Raw genomic sequence first — 24,524 nt, forward strand, 5'->3', positions numbered from 1 at the left:
CTTAGAACTGATGCTTCTCTGTTAGTTTCATGGTGTAGAACTCAAGTTTTTTGAAAGTATAAACCATAATAAAACTCCCACATAAAGAAGGCTCTCAAATGGTCATAGGCTTAATGTCCCTCCATCCTTTTTACAGGAAGAAAAATGACTAAAACTTGAAGTCAGACTCTGGCATGCTTGAATACCATATGCCTGCACTATTGAGAGACTGGAGCAGAGTATCTGGAGAAAGATGAGAGAGTGTGGGTGGCAATAGAAAAAACAACCACGACTGCAAGTTAGCAAGATAATATCCTTACTTTCTTCTGTGGGTCTCAAGAGTGATTAAAAAAACATTGGTGTTTTAAAAATATTGCTAAGGACTACAGTGTGACTCATAATGCTTCAGAGAATGGAATTCTTGGAAGTTTCACTGTAATGCCAGAGTTTAGAATGGAGGGCAGCAGAGCTGCAGAGAAGTAACATGAGGCTATGTTGATGGAGAAAGAACATCTCTGAGGAAATTCAAGTGAGAGAGAAAGAAAGGAAAAGAATGGGCCTGGGGAGATATGAGAAGACAATTATTTATCCTGAGAACTGTTGCTTGCACTGATGGAAATGTTTCACTGCATTTTGAGGTTTTATTGGCCAGCACGCCTGCCTACACAACACTTGGTCATATGCACAGCAGGGGAAGATAAGTAATCATGTTGACCAGTCGGTAAATGAAAGCAATTACAAGGGAGTCCAAAAGTCCATCCTAGAGCTGACCTAAAAGTTTTGAATAAAACTGCTCTTCTTCGTCCTTTTTTTTTTTTATTCTTTTTCTTTTTCTTTTGGGGTTTTCTTTGGGTTTTTTTTTTTTTTTTGGGGGGGGTTTTCTTTGGAGTGTGTGTAAATTTCTGGTAAATTCAGTGCTTTTATGAGGGAATGTATTGGCTAAATGTTGAGAAGTTTTCTCAAGTCAGAATAGACTTTCTGGTCAGAATAAAATAAAGAAAAATGTTGGTCATCTGGAATTAAGTAGTAGCCTCACAGTTATGGCATGTACCTGATATTTTGCTTGATACTGTAACACAGCTGTTTTATATCCTCAGTAAGTAGCTTTGCTAGGAAAGTCAACAGTGTTTCTTCCACCATTCCCCACAAGTGCTGATCAGTACCTCTTCCCCTAAAGTTCCAAGAAAATGGTTTGTGTATTTCACAGACTGTGATGTTGTCCGGGTTATGGAATTTCCAGGTTCAGATCCATGGACATGGACTGGGCTTGTACCAGAACGTCCTCCTTTAAGTGAGTGTCCTCACTATCTGGCAGCTGAGGAAGGATTGACTTCTCCCCATTGCTCATACTGGAAGCCTAAATACTAAAATCTGGGTTTTAAATTATCATTTTTAAGAGCATTCTTATTATCTAGGTCTCTCCCATAAACTATAGTTTGTGCATATTTTTAAATAAAATATGTTGGTTCAGAGTCGTGAAAATGTGTCAGTGGCTAAAAAGTGGGTAATGCTGCTGTCGAGAAAGAAACTTTGTATACCTTGTAAACATTTAATGATTATTCGTCTCATAATTCACATCTGAGAAATGCCATGACTCGATATTTGGTATTTCCTCTCTGAAAAAAATAGCCATATAATCAGCAGGGGAGAAAATATGACATCATTAATGTAAGTGATGGTTCTATATCACAGTGAAATAAATATCCTAAGTGAACAATTAGTTGATACATTCTTGGCTAAAATTTCTTCATGTAATTTGATTGATGAAGTGTGTGGATAAATTAACAGATCATAACCAGTTCCTGAGCAATTCATGAACAGGAAGAAGCACTACAGAGTAGGGAATTTCACTTGAATAACAGCAAAATGTAGATTTTTGTGTTGGCCAAAATGGGAAATGAAACTAATTTTTTTTCTGGGAAATTAAATTTAATTATATTTAGGAATGAAACATCTTAAATTAAAAATGTGCTCTATTATGAAAATGAACATAGGTTTTTTGGTTTTACTTTTAGTGGTTTTATTTTATAAATAATTCCTGGTGGACTAATTTTGCAGCTTTCAGTTGGATGACACATGGATTTTAACCAGGTTGAACTGGCAACTTGGGTGGATAAAAATTTTGACCAAAAATTTGTCCAGTTTTCCTGCACTTATGATCTACCAATTCCTTCATTTCCCAAAGCAGTGAACTGAGAAATGTCTATACATTATGGGGTTAGTGCAACTAATTTTCTCTCATATTGCCTGTCATCCAGTAGATTTCATAATGCGTGAACACAGCCAGACTGTTATGATCTCAGAGTCAGCAGTAAAATCTACAATGCAGGATGATAGAAGGTTCTTGAATAAACAGGACTTTGGACAGAATGAAAAAATGCACCCAAAATTTGAGTAAACAGCAGCAAGACAATCTGCATCTTCTCAGTTTGTGTAGGAGATAAGTCAGAGCTGGGAAACATTTTCTCTTATGCGCATTAATGGATGTACAACTCATCCAATCACTCAGGAGCTAATACTGCACTTTTCTGTTCTGTGCATAAAAAATGTCATGCCAAATGACTCTGAGTGGTATCCATAATGATGAATTTACAGTCATCAGCCTTACTTCCATCAGTAAGGAGACTTCTTCGATTGTCTGCATTAAAGCAGCAGATGATTACGATCCCATCCAGTGATGCTTTTCCTTGGCCTTATTAAAAAGAACAGCATACAAGGCAATCACACCCTTGGGTGTCTTTTGACTTGCTCAAAAGTATGACTTAAGAGTTGATTTCTTTTCCAAAAAACCCCAAATTCCATTTTGCAATGATGACACGTCCATCATCTAAAAATGAATGCCACGGGAATTGCAATGAATGCCCTGAGTGCTCACCTGGTAGCAAAAATAGCATCAGGTTTCAGAGACAATATTTACCTGGGCATGTCTGCCAGCTGTCAGTGCTGGGCATGGGAAGTAGATAACCAACTCCCTCTTCTCATTGTCCCACAGTTGGGCCCTTAATTCATGCATTGGTTACACAGTGCTGCAGTCTCAGAGACCTCAGAGGCTTCTTCCCCATCATCAGGCCCATGAACCACTGTCCTACTGCATTGAGCAAGAGGAGCTTGACAGATCTAGGAATGAACTGTTAGTCACTGGGCATGTTCAATAACTGGAAAAATGGAATAGGATAAACTCTGATTTTCCTTTTTGTCAAGTCTCTTTTCTTGGGATTAGATTTATTAACAAAACAGAAGATTCCAAAGTGATATCATAGTAACACAGAATATGTGGTAAAAGAAAAAAGATTTTTTCAGCTTCCAGCAGTGTCTGCAGGAAGTGCTAATATACATCTCTCTGGGTAGCTTCCTATCCAATTTTAGAAAAGACAGATGTATTTCTATGGTACACACCAATTTGTTTCAGTTCTACTGGTAAATCACTACGGGGTTCCTCCAAACCTGTCTTTGTGTTCATGAGAATGCAGTTGTAGACTTCTACTCAGTCAGTAAAAAAACCCCAAAGCTCAAGATCCATGACATTTCTTCCTCAATCTGCTCTTTTTCCTTCCATTCTGTTCCTCCCAATAGATAATTTCTGGAATTTATTACGGCTGAATGAATCAACTGAAAGACGTCTCATGGGAATATGAGAGGTCTTGCCGGTCAGTTCTGGGGAACAGTTCCAAATTCTTCTGTTGCATTTGCTTACCATACTTTTGCTCTAATCAGGTAGATAGAACTATTGACTCAGTTTGATGTCATGGTAGATTATTTAGTATCGAAGATACTTCAGTCAGCTAAACACTAACTGGAACACACACAGATCTGTGTGAACGTCAAAAAAACTAGAGCCCAGCATAATCATTCCAGTGGTATGCATTCTAGAGAAGACAATATACAGTTAAAAGGAAAAAAAAGATTAAATGAATTAGAGGGAACTGGACAACTGAGTTCCATGTAGTATTTTCCATTTTCCCTGAACTGTTCGTTATTTACCAACACACATGCAGTGGATGTGTTCCACTTCTGAGGGAGAAGAAATAGAAATGAACTGGGCAATTTTTGAAAAATTTTGTATATTTATCACTTCTTGAAATAACTATTTTATTCTATAAAATGCACAACTCCCTGCCTCTCCCTTTCCAATGTTCCAAAACCACTTTGGGCTAATTTTGATCTCTGCAATTGTGTGTGTCTGTGTGTTAGTGGCACAGTATGTTCTCTATGGCCATGTGCTGCAAATCTGGTTGACAGCAGCCTTGCGCCCTATTCTTTCCTGATGGTCCTTCATCACAAATGGAAATTGATCAAAGAAACAATATTTTTTTCTTGCATTGAATTGTGCAACTTCCAGAATTTCTTCAGCTCGGTTCCATAGCTTTTTTTAAGGGTCATTTCCATTGTAACAATTCTTAAAGTCATAACATATATTTAAAAATTTTATTTATAACTTAATAAAATGTATTTTTAATAAACATATATTTAAAATATTATCCTGATGCAATGAAAGTATTTTTATTCTTAGAAATTATTCTCATTATCAGGTCTTTGGCACTAATGATATCTCTGGTATAATTAAGCTTGCAAAGTTCTGTGAACTCAGAGAAAGCTCTGGAAGATGCTTCAACACAAAAATTTTTGAATTTATGATACTTGAAGTGAGGTTCTGTGCAGCGACATATCATTTAATTTCCATAATGTGGTACATAATAATGCCTGATAACCTGAAGTGACTAAACAAATATACTGAATTTTGTCTGTTGCAAGGGATCAGCTCAGTTGGTTGGAGCATGGTACTAGTTATGCCAGGGTTATGGGTTTCATCCCCATATGGGCCATTCATACTAGAGTTGAACTTGAAAAATATTGTGGGTCCCTTCCAGCTCAGAATATGCTGTGATTCTGAATGTACAGCCTGACTGACTCTTCAGGCACAAAAAGCAAGACACAAGAAAAATACAAATACAACCCTAAAAATCCAACCTGGGGTGCCTTGAAATGGATGTGAAAATCTGGTCAAATGCAGACTGCTCAAGCTCTAGTTGCTTTATAAACCTAAGATGATGAGAGAGAAAAGATGGGCATAAAAGACTGAAAGCTTTGCCATGGTTCTTACCCTCTTTCCTAGGGGGTTCAGTAAAATCTAATTTATAATTTTAAAATCTTTTTATAAGTTTTCATAGTGCCCATTACTTTACAATGGATAATGGGATGTCCTTCTGCTGGGGACCATGTGCCAGTTCATTCTTGAAGACTCCCATAAGAAATGCAGCTCTTGGATGTCTTTATCAGACTTCCAGGGATCACCTCCGTGTTGAGGTAATTCTGGGCACTGGGGGATCATGTGTAGGGGGTTGGGCTACCTTACCCTATATGGCCATGTCCTAAAGGTCCTTTAAAGATGGAGGATATTTATTACTTGAAAGGAAATGGAAGCAAATGCTTCCATGAGCAAAGTCAGGATAGAGCTTTTAACTTGCAAAAGAGAGATGAAACAACTCATAGGCCTGATCTCCTAAGTCTGATTGGCACAGGAACTCCATGGACCAGACTGAAACAGCCTTACTTTTGAGGGCATAAGCCCTGAGAAGGATTCTCATGCAAAACATATTAGCTGAAGGATTTTAACCTTGTCCTGTATTGCATTTTTACTCAGCAAGTACTGAGTACTGTTGGCAATTCTAGTTGTTTTTGGCCATGGAGTGTTAGCATTTACCACTGTAAACCACTTCCAGGTTTACAGGTGGAAGGCTAAGAAGATAAGAAATACATGAGTTAGTCAATTAAGTGGAGGTCATAAATTAACCCCTTTTCAAGAGGCATCTTCAAACATTTGTCTGAAAAGAGAAATTTGCAGAGGGAAGCAGGTGTCAAATTCCCTTTTGGCAGCTGGATCTTAAAAGCAATTAGAATGAAAAGCTACCTGATCTAAAGCTCAAGACACCAGGAGGATGTGCCTTAACAAGTGGTAGGAAACACCTATTGATGGGGTTTACATCTCTCATGCTGTAGGGAGGATGCAGAACAGTGAGAAAATGTGCTGACATGCCTAAATTGTGGCAGGATATAGGGCACTGGCACTGGCAGCGAGGAGGAACTTGAGAATGATTTTTGAGCTCTGTATGCAAACAGCTGTCTGTCTTCCGCAGCATGCTGTAGAAAAATAGGGGTTTTGAACCATTAGAAAAGCAAAGGAAGTGCAATAGCCCAGATTTTGATCATAATTACACCCAGGTGGTTCTGAAGTGACTACACCCGTGTCATTGAAGTTACACCAGTGCAAAACTTGTGGGAGAACTGAATCGAGCTCTTTGTTTTCTTGCATTTGTGTACCAAATGAGTACTCTAACAGCTCTTAGTAAATAATAAATTAATAATGATATGATGATCTCCCTTATGACTGGAAGAAGTAGAGAAAAATTAGTGTCAGAATAAGAATTTGCTTGCAAGATTATTTGAATGTGTCATTTCTACATTTGTATTGAGTATAGGATGCTTTGCCAGATAAATTTTAATTTCTGGACTGATTTAAATTTTTATTTGAAAGATCAGAGATACCCAACGTAGTCAGATAGTATGTGGTGAACAATAGAAAGCCTACAACATATAGCTCATAGTTCAAATGAGCAAGACCTCTGGTCTTTGCATGGCAAAATACCTTTAAATCCCCAGCAGAAAGTAGTAGTGAAAACAACTAATGAAGGCAAATGCTTTTTCTGTCTCCCTGCTGTAAAGCAAATAATATTTTAGTAGTTGGTTTCGTTTGTGTTTCCCCATTTGTGCCCCAGAATACACCAGACTGCAATGTTACATCACATTTTTAATGACTGGAACCATGTCCTGAGATCCCCCTCTGACCACACCACAACTTCCTTCTTTCTTTTCTCCTCCTGGCTAGAGGACTGTATGTAATTATGATGAGGACATAATTCAATTAATTATTGACAGAACATGTAATCGCCACTCAGATCTCTCTCTGATAAATCTCTCCACGCTCTCTGACTTCTGTTTGTCGTGCACTAGGGAGGTGGAAAGGCACTAAAAATGCGTTTTAAAGATAGGACGTTTCTCAATCCTTTGTATCAGTCGGAGAGGCTTCTGCCGCCCTGGGCTCTTTACATGTACAGCGTATTGTTCTCGTCTGTGCTAAACAAGTATCCCCGAGAAAGCTCAGTGGGATGGAGGCTTGTGATTCATTTTAAGTGGAGGATATAATAGGAGCAGATAACTTTGATTTGTGCAAAGGTAAAGTGCGATCTCTTTCAGGGATTCCAGGAATTCATAGCAAATTTTCCTTCTGTTGCTGATTAAAGAGAAAGTGATAAATAAGTGCACTGTGTTCGGTTTAAAGGAGGAATGTAGCTTTAGAAAGCTGACTTATTCAGGGAAAAAAAAATCCTGACCTCATATAGCCTTTGACCAAGATCTGCTAGTAGTAGAGAGTAAAGATGGGGCTGTTTCTGTAATTATTAAAGCCTACAATGACCATTTCTGTCCGTATGACCGGAAAATGTCCTGGGGGCCAGGCCGGGGTGGGGATGTGCCCGGGTCTTGCCCGTAACTTCGGATTACAAATAAAGCATGCCAAAAGCGCATAAGGGAAAAGAGATAACGAGGTGAGAAAGCAAAGAATGGCTTTATTGTAAAATAAGGAAAACTAAGCAGTACCAAAAAAAAAAAAAAAAAAAAAAGTAACGCTTACACATAGGCTGCCCTTGTAGCCGAGAGGAGACCCGCTGCTCCTCTGCCTTAGGTTTTCATGGCACGACGTGCGTGGGGCTGGGAAAGGCGCTGCGGGGCAGGGCCAGGGCCAGGACCGCGCTGGGAGCCGTGGGCAGCAGGGCGGAGCGGGGGGCTCTGCTGTCCCGCAGCGGGGCAGGGCGAGGTTTGCTGGTGCTCGGGAGTCTCGTACCAGGGAGTCTCGTACCAGCGCTCGTTCGTCCCGCGTGGGGTGGCGGGAGGGAGCCCAGGCTGATGTGCCCAGGCGGGAGGCACTGACGGGGCTGGCCGCGCTCAGGCACCCACGCCTTTGCCGTGCCTGCGCGGGCGCAGCCCGTGCCGGACGGAGCGGGGGGATACCCTGCCGCCGCCTATCCTCCTGGGGATGTCGCCGAGGTTCCCCTCCACTCCGGAGCTCCGCAGAGGGCTCAGTGCTTGGCGACCACCGCCCAGCTAGGGGAAATAAGTCCACCCCGGGGTGGGCTCTCGCCCCGCCTCCCCAGCATCAACCGGAGGCGCCTGAGCCGGGCGGAACCGCTGCAGCCCTGAGCCCGGTGCCGGGGGTCTGCTCTCCGCTGCAGCCCTGAGCCCGGTGCCGGTGGTCTGCGCTCGGGGCCAGCGCAAGGGTGCAGGGCTGAAAGGCTTTCGAGCCTGTCAGAGCAGGCGCAATGGCCAGGCTGGTCGGGAAGCCCGAAGCGGGCACCTGAGCAGGATCTTTTGACACCTCCCCAGAACGGCCCGATTTTCAGAGGGGCTGCGGGGTCGGGGAGTCTGATTTGTCTGCGAGGGACCACTGGGAGCTGCTTTTGTTGCGGGGTGCGGCGGGAGAGGTTACGCGCGCTGGTCTCAACCGTGAATGTTGAGAGACTGGAACACTACGGGTCCAGAGAAACATTGTCAAGACAGAAGCTAGAACGCCCTTACAAACAGCTTTCCGCAGGTTTAGTTGAGCACTGCGGGCGCGACTCGGTGCCCAGGTGAGGAGAGCGGCGTCCGCAGCTTGCCCTGCCTTTGGGCCGTGCACCCCTCTCCAAAACTTAGGGGCTTAACAGCTCGGGCGCCTCGTCCCTCTGCTGTCAAGGACGTGGAGGCGTTCAGAGACGCCGCGGGTGGTCCTTAAAGACCCGCTGTTTCTGGGCGGCTTTGCACGGCTCCTGCTCATGGTGCGCGGCGCTCTCCACGCCCGGTCTCACCTGTCGGGCTCCTAAGGAGCAAGGTCCGCCACCTCGCACCCTTTGAAGGGCTGCTGCCGGCTCCCGGGGATGGGGCTGAGCCTCGCACGGCTGGGCTGGGCTCTGCCCTCCTGCCCGAGCCCCTCAGCCCCGCCTCGCCGCAGGTGCGGGTCGCGCTGCCCCGGTTCGGGCTCCGGTCCGGCACCGCCTGCGTGCCCGAGACGGGGTGACCTCGGCGGGGCGGCTCTCCCGTCCAGGGCGGCTTTCCTCAGCCTGTATTTTTGGCCGGGATTCACGTGCCTGCACGGCGCCGGTCAGCCCTCCACCTTCGCCCTCCCGGGCTCAGTTCGGGGCCGGCTCGCCGGGGTCACTGAGGGAGCGCGCGGTCCTCCTGACCGGTCTCCTTCCCCAGGAGCCTCGGAGGTTTGGATTTCCCCCTGGGGACACTCAGTACTCTCTCTTTCCTCCGGGTCGCGGGCCGTGCGCGCTCTTGCCACCGCCGAGCCAGGCTCGCCGCCCCCAAGCCCCCAGCAGCGCATCCTCTCCCGCCTGCCGCTCCGCCTGCCCCTCCTCGGCTGCGGGGAGGGAGGTGCGAGGTAGGCAAAAGGGAAAGTGAACGTAGCGGTCTGAAGATAGAGAAAGGCAGTCAGGCTTAGACGTGTATTTACTCAACCTTTATTATTTAAAAAAATTCATAAAAAAAAGGAAGGTGAACGAACGTCTTACAAAACCCCCCCACATAAATAGGACATTCCGTCCAGCTCTGGCTACTGGCAGTTCTAGTATTTGACAACATCAGACGCGATTTCCTGGCATTAGAGAAACCCATTTCAAAATCGGTCATCACAAAGAAATACTAGAAATCCCAGTTAGCACTTGCTAGGCAGCACGGAGCACTTGTACACAACTTTTCAGACACACACCCGCGCACACACGCAGCTGGGAACAGATCCCGTAGGAAGAGAGCCTCCTTAAAAAATAGTAAACGCTTCTCAAAAGAAAAAAAAAAAAGGAAAGAAAGAGTTATTTACAAAACGCACATGGAAATACAGTATTGACAGAGCGTGGCTGGCAAATCAACATGATTTGAATAGAGAAAGGACTATGGCACGTCTTGCTCGAAAGCTCGCGCAGCAGCCTCCTTCGGGTGTCCCCGCGGGAAGACAGCTCCTGCCATCCGCGACGCAGTGCCTTCTCCCTCCCCACCTCTCCTCCCGCCCTCCCTCGCCTCTCCACCCCTGCGCTTCTTGCCAGGTCCTTTTTACACTTGGATGACCACCGTGCTGGGGCTCTGGAGCCGGGTTTTGTACTGGTCTAGCCAGCTCCTCAGCTCCGAGATCTTGTAGCCCTCTGGTCCTCTGCCTCCCTGGTACATCACCTTCTCCTCCTGGATGATGTAGAGCCTCTCGAAGTAGGCACCGTAGGCGGCGCTGGAAGCATTGTCCATGGTGTCCACGGCCAGGGGGCAATCGGGCGCCCCTTCCCTCATCAGCTGAGCTGCCCGCAGCCTGTCCTGGAGGCACTGGTGCTTGGGGATGTTGTAGGCTGCGTCCGAGCTGACCCAGCCGTCGGACGGGTGTGCTTCTTCAATGTACACCAGCAGGAAGTCGGCAATGTCCACGAAGTGCGCGGCCAGGCGCTGGAAGGACCTCAGGCGGGCCATGAACGGGGGTCAGGTGCAGCTGCCGAAGTTGAGGATGAGGGGTCTCTTGCCGCGGGCGAAGTCCAGGATGCGGAGCCTCTTCTGCCCGTCCAGCTGGATCACCTCGGGATTAGGGGCCAAGGAACCCACGTGCGCGGACTTGAAGAAGTCCAGCTTCTGCCCGTGCCACACGGCTTTCAGAGACTCCAGCGTGAACATGCGGTTGGAGTCGGACACGCAGACCGGGGGGTCGTCGGGGGGCGGCCCCTCGCTGGCGCTGGCCGCCTCCTCCGCCGTGGGCATCGTCAGCATCTTCTTCCTAATGCACAGAAAATCCAGGAGCCAGAGCATCACGGCGGTGAGCAGGAAGCGGGGAAAGAGGAGGATGCAGGCGGCCGCCTGGGTGAGCAGCTGCAAGGTGTGAACGCCGAGGGAGTGGAGCATCGCAGCGGCTTGTGCTGCAGGGCGCTGGCTGCCGGGGGGCCCCCACGCACCCTGCGTGCCGGGGTCTGTGCAGCACAGCTGAGATCCCGCTTCTCTTTAAGCCCATTTTATAGTCAGGGATTTAAATGAAAAGTGACTCCACCTCCGGCCAGAACCCGCCCCTCTGGAACTTGAGCCTGGGGATTACCTACCCCTCCACTCTAATGACCTAAAAATACAGACAAAAGGGGAGAGAGCCCCGGCGGGAGCCGCGAGGGACGTGCAACGGAGCAGGGTGCAGCCGCTATCAGGCAGGGCAGAGAGTCCGACACAGGGCACCGCCGGGGTCCCCGGCCTCAGATAGCCGCGGGCGCTCACAGACAGCCCCGCCAAGGACAATGCAACAGGCACAGCCCGCCCCCGGCCCGGCTCCCCACGGGCTGTGCGGGCGCGGGGCCGGGGCGGGAGCGGGGCCCGGGGCCGTCCCGGCAGCGCTTGCAGGTGACAGGGACGGGCCGCCCTCGCCGCGTCCCTTCCTGCGCCTTCCTCCCCTCCCCGCCCCGGCAGCCCGGTCGCCCCCTGGGCACAGCCTCCGCCCCACCGCACGCCCCGGCGCCGCGGGAGCACCCGGGTCTCGAACCCGCGGCCCCATCCTCTGGCGGCCGCGGCGGCGGGACGGGCGGCGGGCGCCGCCTCGGCCCCTCGTCTCCCCCGGGCCCGCGCTGGGCGGGCTGGGCCCCGGCGGAGGCGGAGGCGGCGGCCCCGGCGCGGGGGGCACCAGGTGGGCGCGGGCCGGTGGGCGCTGCCCCGGGCGGAGGAGGGGCGCGGGCGGCCGCCAGAGGGAGCTGTTGGCCGAGAAGCCGCGGCGGCGGCGGCGGGAGAGCGGGGCCCTCAGCCCGGCCCGGGGTGTCCGCGCTCGGCCCCGGCCTCGGCCCCGGCACCTGCCCGGGCTTCAGCACCTGCCCGGGCTTCAGCACCTGCCCGGGCCCCGCCACCTGCCCCGGCCCTTCCACCTGCCCGGGCTCCGGCACCTGCCCCGGCCCCGGCACCTGCCCCTCCGCGGCACTCGGAACATGGGGCTGCGTGGCGGGCGCCGCGGGGCCGGCGCTGTGGGAAGCGCCGCAATGGGTGGGCACACGGGACGGTGGAGGCGACAGCAGAGCGCTGCGTGTGCGGTGTCCCGCTGTTCACTGGGGTCCCACTGCACCCAGGTGAGCAGCGAGCCAGGGCAGACACTCCTTTACGGCGTCCCAGGAGGAGCCAGCAGTACTTTCTGCACCTGCCAAGTGACGTATAAACACAAGCTTCTCACGGAACTAGATCTGGCAAAATCCTTCAGCTGAGGCCAGAAGTGTCACCTCACGGGCACGGCCAGGTAGATGTGTGTGCTGTCCACAGAGTGGTTTTGTGTTGGGTGGGCTGTGGATCAGTAGCAAAGTGTCCACAGTACGCAGGGCTGAGCACCGACAATTCACCTTCAGTCTTTGCCCATCAGAAGGAATTTATGGCCTGTAAATTCCTTCCTGCTGGAATAGATCGAGACCTGTCCCAGAAGTACAGGGCTTAAATGTAGTTTGGTGTCTCTGCTCAGAACCTTGCCACTCCATCGTTGCAAGGTTCCCAGCTTGCAGCATGCACATCATTTCCTCGCCAGCTTCCTCAGAAAGGGACATCAGTTGTCCAAAACGCTGAACACTGCCCTCTGCTATGCAAATGTGGCTCATGCATCCCTGAGCTGCTGCTACAGCTGCCACTCACCCAGGTGCCTGTCACACTGTCTTTGGGACACGCGACCCAATGTGCCCCATTTCTGCCTGTGGCCAATGCCAGGTCTCTGGCTGCAGATTCCCAAAGACCCCAAGGATCTGCAATTCCCCAGGTGCAGTTCATGCATCTCCAAAAGGGACTGTGCATGTCTGTGCCTCCTGTCTAACATCTGCGAAATGGAAAATGAATGCTGAGTCTCCTCATGGGAGGCTAGGCAGTTTGCTTCATTTTTATGTAACTTATGACAAGAACTCTAAGTAAAAGGCAAAATTAAAATCTCATTTTAATTTTTTGTTTATCTGGTTCTGAATAGGGTGGTTTAGAACAATCTCATCAGATGCCTGGTTTGCAGTGCCCTGGTGCACCATCTTTATTTGGAGTCAACAGCAAGGTAATTCAGCATTTTAGCATCTGAAGGGAAAGGTATGCTCCAGTCCTCATAAAGCCACGTTCATGCACTAGTCTGATTAATAACTTTTTTGGCATTCCGTGGTGCTCAGTCCAAGGAAAATTACTGAGCAGGTATTTACTATATTGTCAAACTTATTTTGAACTATTCATGTGGGCCTCTCACCACCTCTCTGTGCAGTTATGCAATCTTGAAAACCACAAATTAAAGCCTCTAAACAGACGCAATAACAAATTGTGGTAGCTCTGAAGAAACCCCCAGGAAAAAAATTGATCTCTCAAAGTGACCTCTTCAAACTATGCTGACAGACAAAAGCCTGAGTAAACAGATGGGTTTGTAACCCTGAATATCAACAAACTTTGCTCTACTAGATCAGTGGGAGATATTCCGAGGTAAAAAAACTATTTGGTCTTATATACTCTATTTGTAGCTGGATAGGGACGTTGGAAATGACTTCTTCTCCATTCCCTGGAAACAGCTTTGCTTTGTTTTCATAGCTAGAAGGAAACCTTTAGATTGGGGTTTCCTATTCAAGTGTGGGTAGAGCAGAGAACTGAGGCATTTTGTTTCACTAGCCCACTGCTACACTTTCCTGCCACAGGAAAATTCAAGCATATCCTGAGGCCAGTGTTTCCCAGTGAAACAAATGGTGGCTCTGCATGGCCCTACAAGCCACGCACCGACGTGCTCAGCTGAGGTGCAGTGCTCATGCATTCACTCCGTGGGAAAGGGTGGAATTCCTTCAGCAGCCCTTTGGTTCTCGGAAGGTTTGAAGTGATGTCTGTCTGCTGTTCTCACTTCGGTGTTAAGCTGGATGGTTTTCAAAATTCTGTGTTTTCACTCCGGTAAATCCCCTCCCTACTTCACAAGGGCTCTACCTCCCAGTTGGAGCTTGGGTTATTTTTAGGTGTGTGAAGGTAGTCAGTCTTTCTAGGAATCCATATCACTGATATTAATTGTGTGGGAACTTATGTCTTCCTGCACACTGAGGATTTCATAGAATATATCCTAAAATACGGGTTTTACAGTGGCACATCTGGTTATGGGTGGTTTTTACTCTTCTGCATGAGGTCTGTGGTTCAGCAGTCACTAACCTAAAAATACATAAATTTGTGTGTGTGTGTGTCCTCACACAAGTGCACATACATGGTTCACATTATTTCCTTTTTTCTGAGAACTTTATAGCTGTAGTTTTTCTTCATTTGATAAATGTAATTTATAACTCTTTTAAAGTTCTTTTCATAAACAGGAGCTACAAAATAAATTCAGCAACTTATAAAAGCAAAACCTCAAAAAGCTGAAATTAAAACCATCAGGTCTGCTTTGATGTAGAGGATGTGTTGAAATGGTATATTTACATGTTTATTTTCTATTTTATAATTTCCTGCACAAAGGCACGCAATACTTTCTGACAGGAACTGAAATGTATTTTGGAAGAGTTCCACCTCTAATGTCATCTAAGCTCCATGTCATTAATGTGGTAGAACTCTATGTGAAGGAAATGAAAAAGACTTTCCTGAAATAAGAGCTGGACAATTTCTACTCATGTAGGTGGCTACCCAGTGACTGAAGAGAGGTGCAGTGGTGCAGTGGTAAATTACTCACCTGTCTGGTATCTGTAAGAAGTGGGTAAATGTTATATGGCTGAAATTGGTGGTGGATAAACTCCATTTGCAGTTGTTTGCTTGTAGTGACACCTCTGGAAAAAAGCTACCATATGCTGGAGTCTGTGCATGGGTCTGGCTGTCTCTGGAGCTACCTCCCTCTCAATCTTTCATCACTTTTAGATGACACCTGTTTTTCTTTTCCTCCCCTCTGTTTTTTTTTTTTAAATAAAATATATATGACTCAGAAAAAACATACAAAGCCAAGCACCTCGGCAGTGCCTGGAGTAGGTTTGAGTATTGAAAGAAAAAATTGCTATGCTGCAGATTCATCTATAAAATCATTAGCAGAGCCATGGACTTTGAATCTCCTACCCACTCTGTCACTCTCACCTTCGAATACATGACAAGTGTGTCATATATGACAAAGAAGTTCCCTGCATTGCAGCTTTTAAAATCTCTTTTCCCTCACTTTTTGCTGACTCTGGGTTGAACTGGGAGAGTTGTTTAATTTGGAGGGAGGACTGATTCCACAGCCACAGGTCTGTTAGTGCAATGCTCAGGTCTTACTCTGAGTGAGTGGAAACCAACATTATCTTCAGTTTTTGAGCCATCTACCAAGACTTTGCTGTGTGACAAAGTGTACAGTTTCCCTGATGTGTTAGTGGGTTTCTCCACCTGCCTCTCCATGGCTGCTCCCTAATGCCCCTGTTGTGCCAGCAGCCTATCAGGCTGGGGTAGAAACTACAAAACCAAAAGGTTCTGTGTTAAAGAATTCTGGTTTTAAACCCAGATGGTTTTGGTGATTTGGTTTACTTTAGAATCCCTAAAATAGTGTCTAATAGCATAACTTTCAGTGCAGCTTGCATGAGAAAAAGGTGCAACTTGCCATCCCATTAATCCTGCCTCACTTCTGCTTGCACTATGTCTTGCGTGATCCTGCAGTGACATGCTTTGGGGACTGAGGGGACAGAGGAGCTTGGCTTTAGAAAAAAAGAGTTATTTCCTGACAGGTTAGTTCTCTAAACTTGCTAATGGCCAAAGGAAATGATCACTCATGATGCCGGGGAGGCATAAGAGAAATGGCCACAGCCTGTGGCCGAGGTAGGGCTAATAGGACCATCCCATCAGACTGACTTAGCAATATTATCCATCTGTCCCTGGGTGGAATTGCATAGTGAGAATGTGTTAAGAGCAGAAACAAGTTTCACTGCAAATGTGCGTAGTCTTACCCTTTTGTGTAGTGAAGAGCATAGGAGACGTACAGGAGGTGACAGTGGCTGTCACAAGGTCCTGCTGGGCTGTATAGCTGGATGGGGGTGCACAGCTGGCTTCTGGGGGCAGCCAGCAATATCAACTTCAACAGCAGCTGCTAACACACTTCCATCAGTGGGAAATCAGATTATCCAGAACCCCCTGTGCCAAACACATCCCTGCTACCCATCAAGCAAACTGCTTGAAAGCTGCTGTGGCTCAAGAGCTCAGGCTGGACCCCCTGGTAGTACAGTATAATTACAGTCATCTGAATGGTTTGTTCTGCAGCAAAGACAACAGTCTGGTCCAGAAGTGGAACCCCGTGGAGTTATACTTAAGCAGCGACTTTATACACAATGAATACAGATGAAGTCCTTGGCAGAAAAGAGAAAATATTTCTTCCATTGTCTTTGTTTCAGGTGTGCTGTAGATGAGGATAAGGAGATGCAATTTGCTTGAATCTAAATCTCCTCTAAGAAGGTTTTAAAAAGTTCACCACGTGCAGTGTTTTACAACAGAATATCTTTCAGCACTTGACATAAAAATTCAATACACTAACACTGTTTAGAGAGATGGGCACAGCAGGCTGATGGCTCAGGTTAGTTTTCATCTTTTAAAAGGCAGCGTAGCAAGAGTATTTTCTCAAAATGTTACTGCGATAGTTTTGAGTTGAAAGACTGGGTCCAGTCTCTGCCAGGGTAAAAGGAAAGCCAATCTTCTGAGATCCTTTGCCATGGGAGGGTCTCACTGCTGCCTGGCTGTCTTTGCCACAAGCTGGTTCTCAGAACCCCAAGGTTTGTCTGATGAAAGCTGTAAGTGATCAGCAGCAAAACTCCTGGTGCCTTCCTTGTGATTGTGATTTTGCCCAAGCCATGCAGTATAACAGACAAAGGAGGTCTGAAAACTCAGGGTCCAATATTCATCATCCCACTTTCCTTAGCAAGTGCAATGAAATATAAGGAATTTGAATATAATTTAATGATTCGCAAGTTTTAAGGTGATTGCATGTGCCCTTCCTAAAATAATACACACGTTTGAATTTTCAATCTCTGATAGACTGAGAAGGGAAGGCAGGAAAAAATAGCTTTTAAAAAAACATTTATTCAAGGAAAATCTTTAGGGATCATGTATAGGATAATCTTCTTCAGGGTGACCCTCATTTTCTACAATATAATGGTTTTACCCAGCAGTGGTTTAATGGTTTTGAATAAGCTGTAGAGGAACAAATACTTTAGCGAGAATGGAGGAGTTTACTATACCCAGAAAGGCAGGAGTATCAGGCTTCTTTGAATATAGAATGGAGATGATTATTCTGCTGACCTTTTATCCCTACCATCACTAAAATGTATATTATGAACATAATGGGGTCTGGTTTTGTGTAAATGATTGCTGTAAGCATGACTGACTCGTTCGAAGCAAGTGGCATGCCAAGCAGGAGGCTGGAAGGCACCATTGCTGTGCACTGAGGCTCTCATCAAACAACTTTCTTGCTTCAAGCCTTTTATTTGAACATAAATGTTTGTGAAGTTTTCCAGTGATTTTTTTTCCTGGCATTCACCCCACGACTCTTATTATTTTTAGCCATGTAAAATGGCATTATGCAATTGCTGAATTTGTTTCTTTCAGCCCATGATGATTTATAAGACTTAATTTCCAGGATACTCCCTTGAAGTTACCTTCCCTTTGTGACCTCAGGATTTCTCTTCCCAGACCTTTGGTATTTATTTTTACTATTTCTGTGGTCGAGGTTTGGCAATGTTGTTTTGGATTAATGACAAACATACATAAGAACTGGAAGGAACACATGTCTTAATCTCCTAATTTAATGTGTGGATTGTTTATCAATAGTAGAAAGAAGTTTCTGGACAGGTTTAACACATCCTAATAATAGCCCTCTGCAGCCAGATAGAAAGATTTTGATGTGTCTGACCTGCATGTAATTCTTCACTAGTTCCAAAATAGATGAAATTTGCTTATTTTATATTTCAATGCAGTATTTCTTTCTCAGACTTTGCCCAGAAAGAATTGGAAGTGGAAGTCAGTTAGTTTGGACAAGTATGTGTTGTTTATATGGAATATTTTAATTGACATAAAATTGTGTAAACCTTCTAGCTCCTCTGCTCTTGGATGAAGAAAAGATCTTTGGCATAGCAAGATCCTGATTTTCTGTTCTATTTTTTACTTTTATGCAGGAAATTGCAAATAATTTAACGCACAAATGAAATTACTCAGCATTTTACTCAGCTGTTGAATTTTCCTCGTAAGCAGCATTTGCCTTCATCATATACCCCGCAATTTTTTGACTTGCACCTTTTTTTTTTTTTTTCTTTCTCTGTATATTTTCATCTGCCTTCGTGGTTCATTTACTTAGGCTTAATTCCTTCCCTACACAGCATACTGTGAATAAAGTGTTCCTTTGAAAATGATTAACTTTGCACTTTGTTTACAGTGTAGTCTTGTGATGTTATATCTGATACTCATTAGCAGGAAAACAGAAATAAAAGGAGAAACATTAGTTATCACTGGAGATCATTTGGAATTCACTGGGATCAGGATCTGACCCGAAATGTTTAGGTTAGCTCAACAGCTCAAGTTGGTTTGAAGGGTCTCAATGTTTACGCCTAACAGTGTGTCCTCCTATGACTTTTTATTTTTAACTGCTCCACAGTTCTCACTTTCTGTGAATTTTAAAGTTATTCTTAGACTAAGCAATATAGTCTCTTCACAGAGAAAAACTGTGACAAGCATATCTATGTGATACAGCTCATCATTTCTGAGGGCACATCACTTCTACCTGAAGCTCTAGCAGGAAAATACCAACCAAAGACTAAATAGTTACTTTTAAACTTAGATATGAAATTTTGGGTTCCAGTTCACTCTCTTCACTGTGTGAATTATTCTGGGTACCTGGAACGGTCCACGCTTCCCTGTGAAACTTAATTTAAGGGCCACAAATTGCCTCTGAATATTAACATATGTGCAAATCCATTTTTTTGAAACCAACTATACTTTTGGACATTTTCATAAAATTGATTTTGTGACAGTATTAATCCCTTACTTCTCTGTCTTACTTGAAATCAAGTTTGAATTTCTTAAAACAAGATAATGCTGCCTTTTTAGAAAAGTATTAATAACTCCTTTTTTTAAATGGGAATAATGTACTTACATATGCAAATAAAATGGATCAAAGTGATCTAAGTCCCCTTGTATAAATGGGAAAGATCTGTGAAATGCACATTTATTGCAAACAAACCCTGCATTTGCTAGGTAATGAGGGAATAGTTTTAAAGAACAATTATGTTGTATTTGGAAAACCTGACATTTTCTCTCTTAACTAATTTTAATTGGCATTATGCTCACTCTGAGCCAAAAAAACCCCAAACAAACAAAGAAGACAGCAGCAAAATATAAATATAAACTAGGAGTAAAGCATTTTAGCTGATGAAACATAGACAAAAGCCTCTGAAGCCTTTTTTACAAATATCTTCTTCAAAGTGGGGTGATCCTCGAGCAGTTGTGGCTCATGCCTATTCCTTGGCCTCTTCTACAGTTGTTGACATTGCACTGCCAATGAAGCAGCTGTCACTTTTTACCAGCGTAATGCCTGCCAGCAGCTGGCTCAGAAGTGCTGCTTTTAATTAAATTTCTGATTTCAATTGGATTTTGGTTTGCAGTTCACAGCTAACAGAGGTTTTCAGGGTGGGGTCTTGTGGGGCAACTGCGGGTGTTTCAGACACCTCTGTGGCACAGAGATCTGTTCAGAAACATCAAGCATCACCTTAAAATTACATTTTTCCTCCACTACTTGTGAAAGCTTTTCCAGCTTCTTGCTGCTATAATGGATAGAATTATTCATATTCAGCTTAAATGTATCTACAGCATATTTACACAGCTTGTTGGTGTGCCAACACTGTCTCTTTGCTGAGGCAGTTATCCTGTCTTCCCTTTCTCTGTGAGTTAAAGAATTTTAGAATCATTAGATTGGCAAAGATTTAAGATTATTGAGGGCAGTCCTACCCCCCTGGACACTGCTCCTTTGGGACCAACAAGCCAAACTCTTGTGGGGTGCGCTGGCACTGATAGGGACAGGCAGATCCAGGCTCTCTGCTAACAATCTGGGTGAGCTGGGATATGAATTGGCCCTCTCCTGGTGCCTGTGGGGCTATGGCAGTGTAATGCTAAGCCTGAGCTGGTGAGTTCTGCTGGAGACCTCATTAGCACTGATTTAATTCAGGGCGTGTGGATTCTGGGACAGTATGAGGCTGACTGAGGCTCACATTGGTCTGCACCTGTTTGTTCAGATGTGTGCACAGTCTGTTCTCATGAGATGGATTTTCCATTTCTCTGATCCTTCTAGAAGCAATTTTCTGCACCTGTTTCATGACAAGTCCATTTTCCTGAACCATAAAGGAAGGAATTAATTGGAGAACGAGAGATGGCTCTACCCTCTCCTGCTTTTCCTTGCATTAGCACAGCATATGGTCACTGGTTCAGCACAGTCATTCTCATCACTCAGGTTGACATCTGGAAGGCACAGACAAACACAGATGCAGCTTGACAGCTGAACACCTGGGCAAGGAGTGTGGCATGTCAGGGGCATGCTGGGTGTACCCTATATGTGCTGTGTTATTTGAGTGTTGCTGTGCAATAAGGCTTGGACCTACCGGAAACCCAAAGGACAAATGAAAAGTTTGGGTACATTTTGTTCTGATGCTTCTCTTGTTGCATCAGCCAACACACCGTAGAGCCGATCCATCTTGGTGAGCCCAGTGTGACCGAAGAAGCTTGGGTGAATTGTGCCTCACTGGCCATCTGTGTTGTTCACATTTCCCACAGGCTGGATTTCCTGCTCATGCAGTGCATGGCATGGGATTTCCCAGGCACAAACATGGGAGCCCAGGCACATGCTCGGGGGCCATGTGACAGGGCTGTGGCTGTGGAACTCCCCCATATGGAGCACAGCTGTGTCTGTCCTTGAAAGGGGTGACCTAAATTTTACACAGTATTCCAGTGACGTATGACCAGCACATCCCTCACTGCTGGAAATACCCCATGTGTTTTTGAATTCTACTTGTTTACCATTGCTGCCTCCCTTAGGGGTCTTATGCTAACCCTGACTTTGATTGAACCCTCTAGAGTTTTCTCCTCCACGTGCAGCTGGTGAGTGCCCAGTTTATTGCGATATCTTTTGCTGCCAGCTTCATGAATTTGAGCTAGGCAGTTCTGGATTTCATCCTGTTTGTACTGCTTCAGTCCTTGAAGTTGTTTAGTTCTTCCAGTGAAATTCTCCAGTCCTATTCTGTACACTTGCAGATTTCATAAGGTTATTCCCAATTTTTGCACCTCAGTGTTCTAGGTGATATATGGTCTGCTGACCATATTCTTGTGTTTGAATTTGATCATGATAATCAGCAGACAGCAGATAACCTTAGCTGATGTAACTGTCACAGCTTTTGCTATCAAAATAGTGCTGGTAGTGTTCCCAGCTAAGGTTCTGCCAGAATGTAATTAGAAATGTACCTTTAAAATGTGATCTTTCTTTAACTACTGTAAACATCTTTTAAAAGAATTTCAGAGGCTTTGCTTAAAAATAAAACCGTGCTTATGAAACAGTTACTCTTAGACCAAATTAACTCTAAGGGTGTAACATAATATTAAAGGTACTACAATATTAAAGGTTAAGATTTCCATTATGAGGAATATTTGCCCTTGTTTAACTCAGCTGCAACTTTTTTTCTAAATACAGAATCATTTAGGTTGGAAGAGAACTGCAAGACCATGGAGTTCAACCTTTGACCGACCACTACCTAAATCATAGACTCCGCCACTCCTCTGGGAAGTCCATTTCAATGCTTGTCAACTCTTTCAGAGAAGAAATTCTTCCTGATGTCCAACTTGAACCTCCCCTGGTGCAGCTTGAGGCCATTTCCTCTTCTTGTCACCGGTTGCTGTGGGAAGGGGCTGATTCCCAGCTGGCTACAACCTCCTTTCAGGTAGTTGTAGAGAGCAATAAGGTTTCCCCTGAGCTTCCTTTTCTCCAGGCTAAACAACCCAGTTCCCTCAGCTGCTCCTCATATGACTTACAGTGTCCCCAGCTATTGTGACAAAGCACGCACCTCTTTCTTGAGTCAGATGCCAAAGAGATATTGCAACAATCGGTCCTGACAGTCCCTTCCAACAGTGGTGTTGAAGCTGGGCTTTAAAGCAATTTTGTTCTGTTAGCCTAAGAACTGGGCATTATGTAGCTATTTTCTCTATGCCACAAGGGTGGTCTGGTTCCCATTCCCTTTCTCCAGCGTTCTGACTGTGAAGAAAGCTGAAGAAATATAAACCAAATGCAGTAGTGCATCTGAAAGCAGTCTAGGTAACGACTCCAAGAGACAAGCTGGGCCACATCTCGCATATGTTCAGCACTGATGATTGAAGTGTTGACATTGTCATGGTGACAATTAAGAAGCAAGAAGGGGAGGATCCTAGATCTGGCTGATTTAATAGGAATATTTTGGTTCTAATATCCATCTCTTGCTAAGAACCACCCAAATTTAGTCCTAGCAGGCTCCATGAATATCAACCCTTTTTAGGGGGAACCAAGCTGGAAAAGCATGTTCACTGAGAAAACAGGAATGGGTCCTGTACTGAGCAGCCCTGTTTTTTGAGGGCAGCAGCTCATCTGGGGAATCAGGATGGAAGTTTCTTAGCTAGTGGGTACCACCACCATTTTGGTCAGTTGGTCTCTGGCAGGAGACGATGAAATTTGAGCATGTGGCAATAGGAGGCAGTGATGCAGCTGCCAGCATTTAATGAATCACTTTTGAAGGTGTTTGGAACTTTTCTCATTTCTAGGCTATAATCAGTCAGAGAAGGACCTTATAAAACATTTATCCTCCATTCTATGTGTAAAAATGATTTACTTTATTTGGTGTTTGGCGCATTTTTTTTTTCCATTAGGAGATCAAGTCATAATCTGTTAAACACCTGCATGGAAGGTTCCCCAAATGACCTGATATGATGAATACTGTTATAGACTGTAGTTGAAGAGGTGCTTATTTTCACAGCTATGGGAACTGTAGAAACTGAAAATATTTTTTTCTGAAAAGTTCTGGCATCAACATTTTTTCCTTTATAGAGAGCTCTTCAGTGTAGAATTAAAGTTGCATAAGTATATTTCCTAGCAATAAACATTCTAAAAACAATACAGGATGATAAATAAGGTGACATTTAAATTCAGTACAGTGCTCATTGCCATCAAACTCCATAACCACAGCCCTCTTGTATAGATATTCAATTTAACAATACATCACCTTTGGTTCACAGTTCTGAATAGCTGAAAAATCCTCATGTAATGCTTGCCCCTGACCCCCAATATGTTGCCATTTGTTTGAATGGCATTCAATGAGTAAGCACTTGAAGCAGTGTACGTGTGCACATGTCAGTTATGTTTGGTGAGGTTTAATTTAGCACTGCATATTATGTCTCAGCCTTCACTTTCTGGGAAAGGTGATGTGAGGAAATTGTTTTGCTAAGTAAGGACCGCAAAATTAGCTATTTACTGTAGCTTAATTTGATGTACCATTTTTAAATTCTAGATGGATTTTTGCCATTCGGCTGCTGAACAATGTGATTTTGGAGTTCAGCCCAGGTGTTTGTGCCCTGAGGAACATAAAAGGATGACAGCACTAAAGAGGTTGTTAGCAGCTTTCTGGCAGTTCAGATATGTTGTGTGTTGGGGATGAAGTCACTTCTTTCCACATAAGACAGCTGTTCAAATGCAGAATTCCTCTCCCCATGTGCGTCTGAAGTGTGGGGTGCAAATTTTTATTTCCTCTTCTGCTGTAATTGAGGTATGTAAAACTGCCCTAAAATTTGCTGTATTTGTAACTGGATGGTGGTATAAATGCCCCAAATACAACTCTTCTGTTTAAAATATATCTGGTGGGTTTTTCTTTTGTTTGTTGAAGTTTTTGTTTGTTTTTCGTTTTGTTTTTTATTTCTTTATTAGGAAAAATGAAGTGCGTTAAGTTTTTTCAGCTGGTCTGTTTGATCTTTCCCAACTTGAACATAAAAATGTCACATGAACCTGTGAGTAATCTGAAACACTAGGTGTGACTAAAGCAAATTTTCAAGGCCATACTGAGACATAACATACTTTTAAAAAAACTGTTGGGAGTCCTGGTCCAAGCTGGCATGCCTTAGTTATGGCAGAGTTTTGAATGGTACATCAGAAACTGCAGAGATGCATTGTGTCTCTTTTCATCTCTGTTGCTGTGCTTTGTTAAAAGGTTATCAACATCAGTTCTAACTTAGCAGCATCTCAATCTCCCTCTCTGAGTACTGCACTTCCTGTTACACTTTCTTCCCAGGATTTAATGTCATTTCTCCAAAGTAGCTCTTCTCCAAGCTGTACCACAATAAGGCTGGGTAGATGTACATCTACTTGTGGACCACTGGAGACCAGTCTTCACTCAAATGTAGCTGCTGACCTACTGCAAGACAATGCTAATAATAGCCACAGATCCATAGTTTTTAAGTGTCTTTTGTGCTTGTCCAAAAGGAATTCATGGGGCTATCAA

General features: G+C 45.0%; 1 protein-coding gene and 2 long non-coding RNA genes across 3 annotated transcripts in view; 1 reads left to right on the top strand and 2 right to left on the bottom strand.

Annotated features, from left to right (window-relative positions):
* The window catches only part of LOC146435941 (uncharacterized), a 48,983-nt gene extending 48,199 nt beyond the window's left edge, over positions 1 to 784 (top strand). Inside the window, exon 2 of the long non-coding RNA XR_014852457.1 lies at positions 137 to 784. This is a non-coding gene — a long non-coding RNA (uncharacterized LOC146435941). The remainder of the gene's footprint in view (positions 1 to 136) is intronic.
* The window catches only part of LOC146435942 (uncharacterized), a 98,703-nt gene that overhangs the window by 17,030 nt on the left and 57,149 nt on the right, over positions 1 to 24,524 (bottom strand). The gene's annotated exons all lie outside the window — the stretch shown is intronic.
* DIO3 (iodothyronine deiodinase 3) lies at positions 9,515 to 11,029 on the bottom strand. The gene has a single exon (XM_085061364.1). The coding sequence runs from the start codon at positions 10,939 to 10,941 to the stop codon at positions 10,117 to 10,119; it is 825 nt and encodes a 274-aa protein (XP_084917490.1). The 5' UTR covers positions 10,942 to 11,029; the 3' UTR covers positions 9,515 to 10,116.

Source organism: Lichenostomus cassidix, chromosome 5 (assembly GCF_008360975.1).
Source record: "Lichenostomus cassidix isolate B80296 chromosome 5, HeHo_3.0, whole genome shotgun sequence".
In the NCBI taxonomy this organism is placed as follows: Eukaryota; Metazoa; Chordata; class Aves; order Passeriformes; family Meliphagidae; genus Lichenostomus; species Lichenostomus cassidix.